A 12253-nucleotide genomic window follows, 5' to 3' on the forward strand; every position below is an offset into this window, starting at 1 on the left:
ACCTGGCAACAAGTGTCAAAAAAATAAATTTAAAACCTGTTTTTAGCTATTCTAACAGGTGTATAATGGTATCTCCTCATAGTTGGCAGTGTGTGTATACTCAGTGGCTCAGTCGTGTCTGATCTGACTCTCTGCGACCCCATGGACTGCAGCCCACCAGGCTCCTCTGTCTATGAAATTCTCCAGGCAAGAACATTGGAGTGGGTTGCCGTTTCTTTCTCCAGGCAGTCTTCCCGACCCAAGGGTTGTACCCACATCTCCTGCAAAAAAGATAGATTCTTTTCCACCGGTGCCAGCAGGAAGCCCACAGTGGGCAAAGGTTTCCTTGATTTGTTTTGAGTAATGTTGTGCCCCCAGTGCCTGCTATATAGTAGACGTTCAATGAACGTTTTGTTTTTGAGTGAAGAATGAGTGGATGGATGAACGAAGAAGTGGAAGCAGCTTCAGGTATCATCAAAATCTGTTATGGCAAATACTTAGGACACGTACCACCATCTCCCCAGGCCCCATTCTGTTTCCATGGCAGACATCACTAATCAGTCGGGCCGTTTATCCAGCTGCTTTGTTCAGGCAGGAACAATCCAGTGATTTGCATAGTAGCGAGATGAACCCCATGAGCTAACACAGCTCTGGTTCAGGCCTCTCATTAGCTGCAGAGCAGGCCCAGGCTCAGTTCAGGGGCCGAGACTATGCATAGACTCACAGGGGCCCAGTGGTGGGACTCGACCTTCACACTGGGCTCTCCCCAGAAAAACGCACAGCTTCTCTGTTAATTCTGGAGTGGGACGGGAGCAGGAACGCGGATCTGGGCTCAGTGCTGGTCGTAGAGTGCTTCCTGGGCTCTGGCTTGGTGGGAAGGCTGATGCCTGTGATCTTCCCACAGGTGCCCAGGAACCGCCGGGACGGCCTGCCTGCCCACATCAGCTCCCTGGCCCAGCGGGCGTACTGGGCTCTGCTGAGCCAGCGGAGAGACCAGAGCATCGTGACCCTGGGCCGGAGCGGTGCTGGCAAGACCACCTGCTGCGAGCAGGTCCTGGAGCACCTGGTGGGGATGGCGGGCAGCGTGGATGGCAGGGTCTCAGGTATAGTGGTCACCAGGTGACATGCAGCCAGGACATAGCGGGGTGGGGGGGAGGTGCGCAGGCGTAGGAAGAGGGAAGGGAGAGTCAGAGGAGGCACTGGGTGGCCCTTTCTTACATCCAATCAGCCAGCCTTCACTGGGTGCGTGTGTGCACAGCCTGTGCTGCCTTCCAGGCAGGGCCACCTCTGGTCTGCTAAGATGCTTCTGTGTGAATTAGAAGCTAGGTCTCCTCCCTCCAGACACCCACTGCCATCTGCAGGTCAGTCATCAACACTCAGTCATTGTTAGAACCAAGCACTGACGGCCATGTCCTGGGCCAGCATCCTGATAACTGTGCAAGCCTGTGAGTGTGTGATACAAATGCTGTGCCCTTCGGCGTGGGGTCCCCGTGCCGTGCACGGCCTGCTGGACTGTGCAGAGGACCTGCGAGTAAAGACAGGGCAGGGCCTGTGCTCAGGAGGAGCCAATGGCCAGAAGGGAGGCTCGGCGGCACGTCTGTGCCACGAGGTGGTGCAGCAGGGTTGTGGGGAGAAGCAGGGCTCACGGCAGAGGGGCGGGCGGCTGCCTTGAGGAAATGATGTGTGAGCTGGGCCTCAGAGAGAGTGTCAGTCGATAACAGTAATTCAGTATTGGTCGTGATCGTAGTCAGTGCTTGCTGAGGACTCATGAGCCAGACTCCATTCTAAACAGGTTAACTTATTCATTATTTAAAACAGGCCTGTAAAGGAGATATCATTATTATTTGAATTTTATAGAGGAGTCCAGTAAGACGCAGAGAGGTTAACCAGCTTGCCCAGACCACGTGGCTCATACACCGTAGTGCCAGTACTCAGAGCCAGGCAGGCTGGCTCCAGAGCTGTTACCCCTGGCCCAGAGTTCTCAAGCTACTGTTGCCCCTTTGAGGGCTTTCTAGATGTTACTTCTGCTAATCACCTCCCACCATGAAAGTTTAATGCCAGAGGTTCACCGTGATCTGTTTATGCAGTTAGGTCTGTGTGTGTGTGTGTGTGTGTGTGTGTGTGTGTATCTGTGCTCTATACATAAGAAAGGAAAACTTCCGCACCTTCAAGAATCAGTGTCTGCCCTCTTGAGGGCAGTATTCACCCTGCTGAGAATATATGGCCCAAGCGATACTGCTTTTCTTCGTATAATAGCAAACATAATGCTAACAGCACCCCCTTTGGAGCCTGTTCTAAGCACTTTACATTATTAAATCTTTTAGTCTTCATGACAACCACATGAGGTAGGTAGGTACTTACCCATCTTATAGATGGGGTGTCTGAGACACAGGAAGGTTAATTTGCTCCAAACCAGGTAGCTATCAACAGGGAGATCCCGCATTCAAACTTGCCTAACCGTGGTACTATCCTGCTTCTCCCCGGGGTTCTGCCAGTGCTTTATTGAGCACCTGCTCTGCATCTGGCACAGGTTAGGAGCTGGCATCCAGCGGGAGAGGCACCCGTCTTGGCCCTTGCAGAATGTAGGTCTGCCGAAAGTGTGTGTGGGTTGGAGGGTGGGAGTCAGGCTGGGCTGTATCCAGGCACCCGGCACAGCACCTGGCCCAGAGAGGAGCTTGGGAAATAGTTGTGGGAAGACTGCAGGGCTTCTCAAACCTGCTGTGATGGGGAGTCCCTGAGAGCCCTGCCCACCTCCGAAACTCCACCAGGTCCAGGAGGCCCGGGGGCAGCCCTTGTCACTCAGACGGCACCGATCCGGGTCTGTGTATCTGTCTGACTCAGCCTTGCTCCCCCCTGCACTTCTGCTCTCAGCACAGGGCCAGCCCAGCAGTGAAATGGGCGTGGCTTAGAGCTGATCTGGGGAGGTGGCAGTGGTCCCACTGGGGCCTGGGGCCAGAATGGGGTCCTGTGAGAGGCGGGGGTGGCAGTGCCTGGGCCACGGGTGACGCCCCACCCATGTCCCCACAGTGGAGAAGATTCGAGCGGCCTTCACTGTCCTCCGGGCCTTCGGCTCTGTGTCCACCGGCCACAGCCGCAGTGCCACTCGGTTCGCCATGGTGATGTCACTGGACTTTAACGCCACAGGCCGAGTCACAGCTGCCCAGCTCCAGGTGAGGCCTCTGGGTGGGAGAGGGAGGGAGTCTCCAGAGCTGCAGGGTCCCCAGCCCCACTCAGCCGGGCCCATGCCCCCAGCTGGGACCCTGGAATGTGTCTAAATGGTCATCACTCCCCAGGCCGTGGCCAGCTTCTCCCCGCCTCGTTCAGTGCCCCCACATCCCGTCCCGGAGCGAACTGGCCTGTCTGCATCTTGGAGTATCACAGGGATGAAATATTCATGAGTAAATACATAATTCAGCCACTCATTAGTTGGGTCTTAAAAGTGTAAGCTGAAATTAAACAGACGCTCTCCGGCCTTCTGCAGCAGCTCGTGTGTGACGAGCACATGGCCTGTTTGTTCCCATCTCCAAAATCGTCCACCCCCTCCCCTTCCTCCCCGCAAACATTCTATTTGAACAGAAAATAGGATTAGGTTATTAGAAGGGTTGTTTGTATGTGGAACTGGGATAATATCCAGACTCGCTGGTGCCAAATAAATCCCCTTTCTGAACTGGCCCTGAAATTCTCGCATTCATCACCATTTTGGTCGAGTTATTACAGGCTTCCGTTACATAAGAGTATGTTGGAGGGTGGCTCTTATGTATGTTAATTGTGATTACCTTTGGATTCCTTAATCAGAATGAGTTCCTTAATCAAAGAGCATTTGTTAATTCCCTACGTGGAATCTGAATCAATAAGACCAAGGCCTGGGTGTTTCAATTCGGAGGTGTCCAGCCAAGTTGGGGCCTGAAATGTTGCCTCAGACAGTTGAGTGCTTCTGGGTGGGGCAGCCTAGTGGCCCCGTGGTGACCGGGTGTCTATCCTCTCCTCGGCAGACGATGCTTTTGGAGAAGAGCCGCGTGGCCCGGCAGCCAGAAGGGGAAGGCAATTTCGAGGTTTTCTCCCAGATGCTAGCTGGGTTGGACCTGGATCTCAGGTGAGTGACTGGGCTGGATGGGGCCAGCCGAAGCCAATGAGACAGAGGGTGTTGGCTCTCCTGGGGTCCGGCCCCAGCTCTGCCCAGAGCCGAGCGGAGCCCAGTGGTAAGGAACCTGGCCTCTGATTCCAGCTGCCTGGGACTGCTCCCAGGCTGGGGAACCTCGCCAGGTGCTATCTGCTCTGAACCGCGGTTTCTTCCTCTGTAAAGTGGAAGCAGTACCTTGACTGACCTTGTAGGATTAAGTGAGATAGTTCGCGTACGGCTCTTTATCCATGCTGGAGTGTGGAGGATGTCTACTCTGGTGCTGGTATTTCGGTCCAGGCTCTGACAGGAGCATGGGAGGTGGGCGAGGAATAGCAGACCCCAACCTTGCAGAAGTTCCTCAACTCTGAGACAGCCCTGGCTGCGCCTGAGGTACCTCAGGGCAAGGAGGCCCCAGGTGGGATAGCCCCTGAGAAGCCAGGAGCCTCATCTCAGACGGCCTCCTGAGGGAGGTGGCCCGGGGAGTCCTTTCTGCCCCTCCCTGACTCCTGGGCGTCCTTAGGCACGTGGCTCCCTGTCTCTGAGCCTCGGTTTCCTCATCTGTAGAGAGAAGGAGCAAAGCTCCCATGAGGCTTGAGGGGTTGCTTACCCCAGGCCAGGTTTGCCTCTGTGTCCCCATTATTTGTCTCCTGCCTTCCTCCCCGAGTTGAGGGAGCGGCTCCACCTGTCCTGAGCCTCCTGATAAGGCCAGAGGGACACTTGTACCCTTCAGAGAGATGAGAGAGGAAGCTCTCAGTTCTCAGAGCAGGGTAACTAAGGAGTAAGAAAGCTTTTGGAAGGCCTTTCCTTAGGAAGGGCCCAGTGAGGGCAGCAAGTGAGGAATATTTGGGCAGTGGGGCCGGGGCCCTAGGCCAGCTCTGGGGCCACCTGGGGCATTGTATGGAGCCCCATGCCATGATGACCGCCTGCTCTCCCAGACCACCAGTGTGGGCGGGTCCTCCTTTACTTCCGGTCCCTTCTGTTTCCAGGACAGACCTGTACCTGCACCAGATGGCGGACAGCAGCTCCTTTGGCATGGGCCTGTGGCCTAAGGTAAGGAGGAGGCCCTCTGGGTGTGAGTGGTCTTGTGTCCCCATGAGCGAGGGGTCCCTCTGCCACTGGGGTGCAGACTTGGCCAGGGCTGGTCACATGGGGGAAATAGGACTGCCTTTGTGGGGCCTGGGCTTGTCGGGGAAATGAGTCTTGTACAAATAACGGGAACCAAGAGACGATCCGTGTAGAGGTAAGAGTGTGGGCTCTGGGACAGGCTGTCTAGATTCAAACCCCGACTCTGACACTTACTGGATGTATGACCTCAGGCATGGGCCCTAGCCTCTCTGGACATCTGTCTCTTCTTTGGTAAATGACGATGGAAGTGGTATCTCCTCATGGATCTGTTGTGAGGATTAAAGGAAAGGATGTGCATAAAGCACCTAGCCCTGGGCTTGGGTTACATCAGTTAGAGGTGGTTCTCGTAGGAAATATTGTTAATAGTGTTCAGTGTGGAAAGGGGCAGTCAGAGATGTCTTCCTGGAAGATGGGGCCTATGACCAGGGCCTGGAGAGGTGGTATTCAGTTGTTTAAGAAAGAAGATTATTCACTTGTTTTATTTACTGTTTCATATTTTAAACGTTATTTTGAGTTCCCTCCCACCCCCACACGCCTGCCGTCACTCCCCGTGTCATGCCTGTGCTAAACGCCGGGATTATGGTCCTCATCTGTGAATTTTCACTCGGTCAGGAGAGAGCAACTTGGGAATTAATGCAGGCATGGGAGATAAGAATATTCCAGAGTCTGTACAAGATTCCCTGTAACAGAGGATAGTTGAAAGCTACTTGGCCTCAGTCAGGGAAGGCTTCTTAGCCAAGCGGGCATGTGAGCTGGGTTTTGAAGGATGAGTAGTTCACCAGGTGGAGGGGAGTGATCATTTCTATTCCAAAGCTTTTTTTCCAAATATACATGTTGGAGAAACAAAGGGTGCTGGAATAATTGGGCATCCTCATGCAAAAAAAAAGAATGTCAATCTACAAGAACTCACACCGTATACAGAAATTAACCATGTGGATCCTGGGCCTCAATGTAAAACTTAAAGCTGTAAAATTTAGAAAACAGGAGGAAAATGTCTGTAACTGCATTGAACAGAGACTTCATAGGTGTGACATTAAAAGTATAGCCCCCAAGAGAACAAGTCGATGAACTGCACTTCATTGAAATTAAGAACTTTTGCTCTTTGAGTGTCACTGTTAATATGAAAATACAAGCCACAGACTGGGAGGAAATACTTGCAGATCACATATATGATGAAGTCTCTGAATCCGGAATATATAAATGACTCTCAGAACTCATAAATAAAACAACCTGACAAAAAAGATGAGCAGAAGAATTTCAACATAGTTTTACCAAAGAAGATTACGTAGATGGCAGATAAGCACGTACAATATACGTTAGTCATTAAAGGACTTTAAAACCACGACGAAATACCTCTGCATGATACATAGAGTGCCTGCGCTTGAAAAGATGGAGCATAACCCATGCTGGTGAGAATCGGGGGTAACTGGAGCTCTCATAACCGTGCAGGTGGGAGTGGAAGATGGGCTCTTACCATCTTGGCAAACCATCTCTTACAAGGTTCAGCACACACCTTGCACGCGGTGTGCCAGTCTACCCCCAGGTGTTTATGCGGGAAAATGGTCATGCACATCCACTTCTTCACATGAGTGCGTTAGCAGTTTTATTTGTGATAGCCAAAACCCAGAAACTATCCAAAATATCTATTAACGGGTGAATGGGTGAGTTCACTGTGGAATATCCATAAAGACAGTATGCTCCTCAATAATGAAGTACTGATCCAAATAACTGCGGAGTGAAAAATCTCGGATGAAAGAGTACAGCGGTATGATCTCATTTACGTGAAGCTCTGAAAAGTGCAGCTGAACCTGCCATGACAGCAGGCAGGTCAGTGGTTGCCTGGGATTGGGTGAGGGCAGAAGAGGGGGAAGAGGGTCATATGAAAGGGAACTCTCGGGGCTGAGGGACGTGTCCGTCTTCTTTAGCACTGATGCTTTCGTTTGTGTGTGTGTCAGATCCTGTCACGTTGTACTTAAAGATGAGTGGTTGGTTTCTGTCAGTTACACCTCAGTAAGGCGTGCTGGGCTCTCTCTGTCCATCTCTCTCTGCTGGGTACTATCTGCAGAGTTATTGATTAACTAGGCCTGGGCTGGGACCTAGAGTCTGTTTCTCACAAGTCCCCAGGTGATGCTGAAGCTGGGGGTCCAGGGACCCCACTTTGAGAACCACTGTCAGCAAGTCAGTTTCGACAGTGGGTGGAGTGAGATGGAGTGGGGCGATGCGGCTCCCCTAGCCTCACCTTGCTGTCACCGCCCCTGCCTCAAGGGGACCTGCAGTATGTTCTTCATTCAGGCCCCTTCTCCCCCTGGTTGGGGGGCGCGGGGAGCTCAGATCCTACCCCGGATGGCAGAGGATGCGTGGCTGCCCCAGTGCTGGGCTTCCTCTAAGGAGTTTGGGCCAGTTGCATGCGTTTGAACCAGCAAGAGCGTGGTGGTTTGTTTTCTTGGTTTTGAGGACGAAAAGGGCTCCAGCCAGGCCCCATGATCTTCCCGGCCTGACCTGTTTGTTCACAGTGTGCGCACAGGAATGGGCGCAGTGTGAACCCATATCAAGGAGGCGTTTGAAGTGATTTTCTTTTTTCTCTGTTTCTGGGGGTTGTTTTTTTAGACCAATTGATCTGTGGGAACTTGTAGGGTAGTTCTTTGTTCTCGTCCTGCTACCTGGCAGGTACGGAGAGAATGTTTTCTTTGTTCTCTAAGAGCAAAAATAGAATCTGGAAGCTCGTTGGTCTTTGATACAAGCCTGGGCTCATTTTCTGGGATCGGGCTGTCCAGGTATCATCTCAGTAAAGGAGTTCAGTGCTCAGGAGATGCCCCCAGGAGTGAGAGCTGCTGCGTCACCCTGAAGCCCCTAAAGTCACCAGAGTCAGCAAATAGAAATGCAGGATGCCTGCACGTGTTCATCTTGTACCTGGTGTAGGACGGTGGTGATTTAGTTATTAACACTGTACTTACTATACACTTGAAGTGTCCTGGGAGGGTAGATCTTCAGTGATCTCACCGCACACCAGGAAGTGGTGATTGTGCGGTGATGGAGGCAGGCATTCACTTCATTGTGGCAGTTACTTCACCACGTGTACATGCACCACATCCTCACATTGCACACCTAAAAACAGACCGTGCTCATTGGTCAATTATACTCACAAAAACTGCGAACACTATAGGGTGCCCAATTAAATTAGAGTTTCAGACAAACATTGATTTTTTTTTTTTTTTTAACTTGTGTCCTGAATGTTGCACAGGCAGTCTTGGAGGATTGAAGTCATATCAGAGAAGGCTGCCTGGAGGAGGTGAGCATGAGCTGATCTTGTGCTGAGAGAGAGAAGTGAGTCAGGCGCAGGGAGGCCAGCGTTCCTAAGCCCTTGATGCAGAGGTGACAGTGGGGGAGAGGCAGGCAGGCAGTAGAGCGCAGGGTGAGTGTGTGAGATGGGGGGCTGTCAGCTGGAGCAGGGCAGGGGAGCGGCCCTCTGGAGCTGCCTCTGCTCACAGACTGCCAGCTTCCCCTCCGGGGCCCGTGCAGCACCACCCACCCCACCCCGCCCCCACCACCGCCCGCCACATCTCAGCTCCGAAATGGAACTTGTTTGAAATCTGCTGGGGCACCAGGACACATTTGAAATCACAAAGCTTTCATATTATTTTCTTCTTCTCTGTAATTTATTTTTCCACAACCTAGGCTGATTTTTTAAAAAATAAGCACCGGCAGCAGCGGTCATCATCATCATAATAATAGTAATAATCCTTGCCTCCCAGCAGTTTGCTTCTGGCTGTCAGCAGCCAGGCTTCGGCCCGAGGCACATTGATTTTTTATGACCCAGGCATCAACTGTGGAGGAATGTGCTCCAGACAGAAGGTTGGGGACTGTGGTGCTCCTGCCAGGGGCTCTGCCCGGAGCTTTCTCTTACTTAATCCTCGTAAGGCCCCTTTGACACAAGGGATTATGATCATGTCTGTTTTTCAGGAGGAGTAACCAGGCTCAGAGAGGTGAAGCTACTTGCCCGAGGGCACACAGCTTTTAAGTGGCAGAGGCAGGACTGGAATCCAGGTCGTCATCATTGTTGTTCAGTCAGAATCCTGTCTGACTGTGCAACCCCAGGGACTGCGATGTGCCAGGCTTCCCTGTCCTTCACTATCTCCCGGAGTTTGCTCAAATTCATGCCCGTTGAATCCAGGTTGGCCTGACTCCAAACTGGCACTTGTGTGTCCCATGACATCGCCTCAGACCTGTGCCTAGCTGAAGGCCGTGTGTGTTCTGGGATGTGACCTGCTGTGCACCCCTGGGTCACTTCTCCTCTGTCAGCTTCAGTTTCTCCCCTGTGGAGTGGGTAGGGCGGCACCCAGCTCCTGGGTCTGCTCCTAGGGTTGGGGCTCAGTAGAGAATCTAGGGTGTGGTGACTCTGCCCATCCTCACCACGTGGCCTCGGGCACGTGTCTCACCCTCTCTGAGCGTCAGTTTCCTCGTCCGACAGTTGGAGAGACTGAGGCTGCCTGGCAGGGAAAAGCCCCTAGGCGGCCCTTCTCTCCCTCCTTCCATGCGCTTTCGGCACCTGGAGAGGACGCAGATCCGGCAGTGTGGAGATGCCCGGAGTCCTGGCTGGACGGGCCTGTCCTGCCCTCGCGGCCGTCTCCCTCAGGTTCACCCCTGTTCAGGCACCGGTGTTTCTTTTGCAGATGAAGCGAGGCTGTGTTCAGTGTTTCCCTCCAGAGCTGCTCCAGATCCAGGGGTGGAGGGGTGGGACCCTCCTGGGTTGGTGGGCTGTGGAGACACGGGGGAGCCCACCCTGGCCCTGGAGGAGGGCATGCGGTGTACACCCCCGTGAAGCAGAGTGGGACCCGGGCTCCACCCGGTGCTTGTCCCCAGGGAACCAAGTTGCAGGCCCCCAGGGGCACTCCCTCCCCCAGAGAGCAGCGCCCGGCTGCAGACCCCGGGTCCCCGCTGCCACGGGCCCCGTGAGAGAGGCCTGCACGTCCATCTTCGGGGTACTCGGCGCCCAGCGCGCCCTGTCCTCCACTGTGCCCTTCCACTAGGACACCCTGCCTCCCCACCCAGCACCCACTTCTCCGAGCTGATTCTGTTTGCTCTGTTCACCACTTCTTCCCAATGTCAGCTCTGCGCCTCTCCCCAGGCCCAGCGCCCAGCCTGTGCTGTCGGTGTCTGCATGTCTCTGCTCCTTGGACCGGGAGCCCCCCCAGGACAAGGCCGCGGCGATCTGCCTGCTGGGGCTGCTGGACAGCAGTGGGGGAGGCGTCCCTGGAAGGCTGGACAGCCTGGTCAAAGGCGTGGCCTTGAGCCTGGCATTTATGGAGCACCACTGTGTGCCGGGCACCATGCTGGTGCTTTACCCATGTCCTCATTTAGTCCTCACAGTGACCTAGGAGCAGGGTTGGCAGTTTTTTCCATCTACATGGTGGAAATTCAGCCTCCAATGCAGGGGCAAGAGATTGTGCTGTCACACTTCTGGGGGCACAGAGCTGGGGGCATGTGCAGTTCTGTCCGCTCCCAGGTCCGGGTATGGGCTCTACATGGTAAGAACCTCCCGGTGCTCTCAGCATAGCCTGGTTGAATGTTCAGAGAACATCTTGGATTTTATTCTTCTAAGTGACCCGCCATCTTGGGTTGACCTTGAGTCTGATTGCCTTGGACAAACCCTGGGCACCTTCTAAGTTGGCTTTTATTTTTTTTACTGATTTTTTTCTGTCCATGTGCGCCAGTATGGTCAAGTGTACAAAAGCACTAATTTTCAGTGTACCACTCAGCAATGGTTATATCCTTACACACAGCTGCAACCCCCCCCCCCCTAGATCACCATCTAGAACATTTCTCATTCCAGCAAAGGCTCCCTGGAGCCCCCACTTGATCACAACCATCCGTCCCACCCACGTCATCCTCCTGACTTCTCTTCCCAGAGGGCTGTGCTGCCCGCTTTTGGCTTTCACATGAACAGAATCACATGTGGCGTGGTGTTTTGTATGTGACTCCTCTGACTCATGTGGGGTTCACACACGTGCTCGCATGATCAGTGATGTGATCTTTCTCATGGCTGTGTGGTGCTCCACCACTACGCCCTGCCTGGACCACCCGCTCTTTATCCGGCCTCCTCTTGGTAGATGTTCCAGCTGTGAGTTGGTCTACTGCACCACCCTGCCTGATTTCTGTTTCCTTGATTTTGAGGAAGGACTGGCTCTTTGTTAGGGCATTGTGCAGAGGTGTCTGGCTCCCTGGAAACTGAGGGAGCAGTCAGCCTCCTCCTGATCCTAGCTGTCTCAGATCAGAAGCGCATACATTCAGCCCTCTGCCCCTGGGGGAGGCGGGGAGCAGAGGAGAAGATGCATGCCAGCTGCAGTGGAAGTTTGCTAATTTTCTGTTCGTGTGAGCTAAGTGGCAGATGATGGAGTCTGCCTCTAATTGAAAGTCAAATGCTCATGGCTGACAGTGGGAGCTGTAATAAATGTGTCGCCACTGTCCTTTTGGTGTCCTTTCTCTGCTACTTTGAAATCTCATAAATAACCAAGAGCACGTTGGTAAGATGCCTTCCCTTCCTCCGTTTGCTCCAGTGGAGCAGCTGTGGTTGCTAGGTTGAGTTCCTGGTTGCTAGGGATTTTGTGGTCCTGTGGTGGCCCAGAAATATGATGGATCAGTGGAACATGCTTTTGCTGTTAATTGAAACATTCCTACAGCACATCCCTCAATGTCATTGTGCGCTTTGATGTCGTCTCAATTGGTCGATGATCCTTGGCAGGTTTCTTTCCCAGTTAGAAGTGGCTTGAGTGGAGGGGACAAGTGGCCTGGGTGGGGAGTCAGAAAAACCTGATTTTTACCCTGAATCTGGTACTAATTTGCTGTGTGACTTGGGGCAAACGTTGTCCCCTCTCTGAATCCCTAAGATCCAAGGACTTGCCAGCTTTGACAGCTTACGGTTCATCACCCAAGCTCTGTGAGCAGGCCAGGTGCACATTAGTTCCTCGTTATCTGCTGGAGGATTATCTACAAAAGAATTCTCATCGTCAGCTCACTTCCTCTCTACCCAGC

General features: G+C 53.1%; 1 protein-coding gene across 4 annotated transcripts in view; it reads left to right on the top strand.

Annotated features, from left to right (window-relative positions):
- MYO18B (myosin XVIIIB) overlaps positions 1 to 12253 on the top strand; it is a 231369-nt gene that overhangs the window by 30043 nt on the left and 189073 nt on the right. For all 4 annotated transcript variants that reach the window (XM_061385190.1, XM_061385189.1, XM_061385188.1 and 1 more), the window contains 4 exons: positions 884 to 1082; positions 3007 to 3149; positions 3972 to 4072; positions 5086 to 5149. In XM_061385190.1, the coding sequence (XP_061241174.1) occupies positions 884 to 1082; positions 3007 to 3149; positions 3972 to 4072; positions 5086 to 5149 (507 nt within the window). The remainder of the gene's footprint in view (positions 1 to 883; positions 1083 to 3006; positions 3150 to 3971; positions 4073 to 5085; positions 5150 to 12253) is intronic.

This window comes from Bos javanicus, chromosome 17, assembly GCF_032452875.1.
Source record: "Bos javanicus breed banteng chromosome 17, ARS-OSU_banteng_1.0, whole genome shotgun sequence".
NCBI classification, from domain to species: domain Eukaryota; kingdom Metazoa; phylum Chordata; class Mammalia; order Artiodactyla; family Bovidae; genus Bos; species Bos javanicus.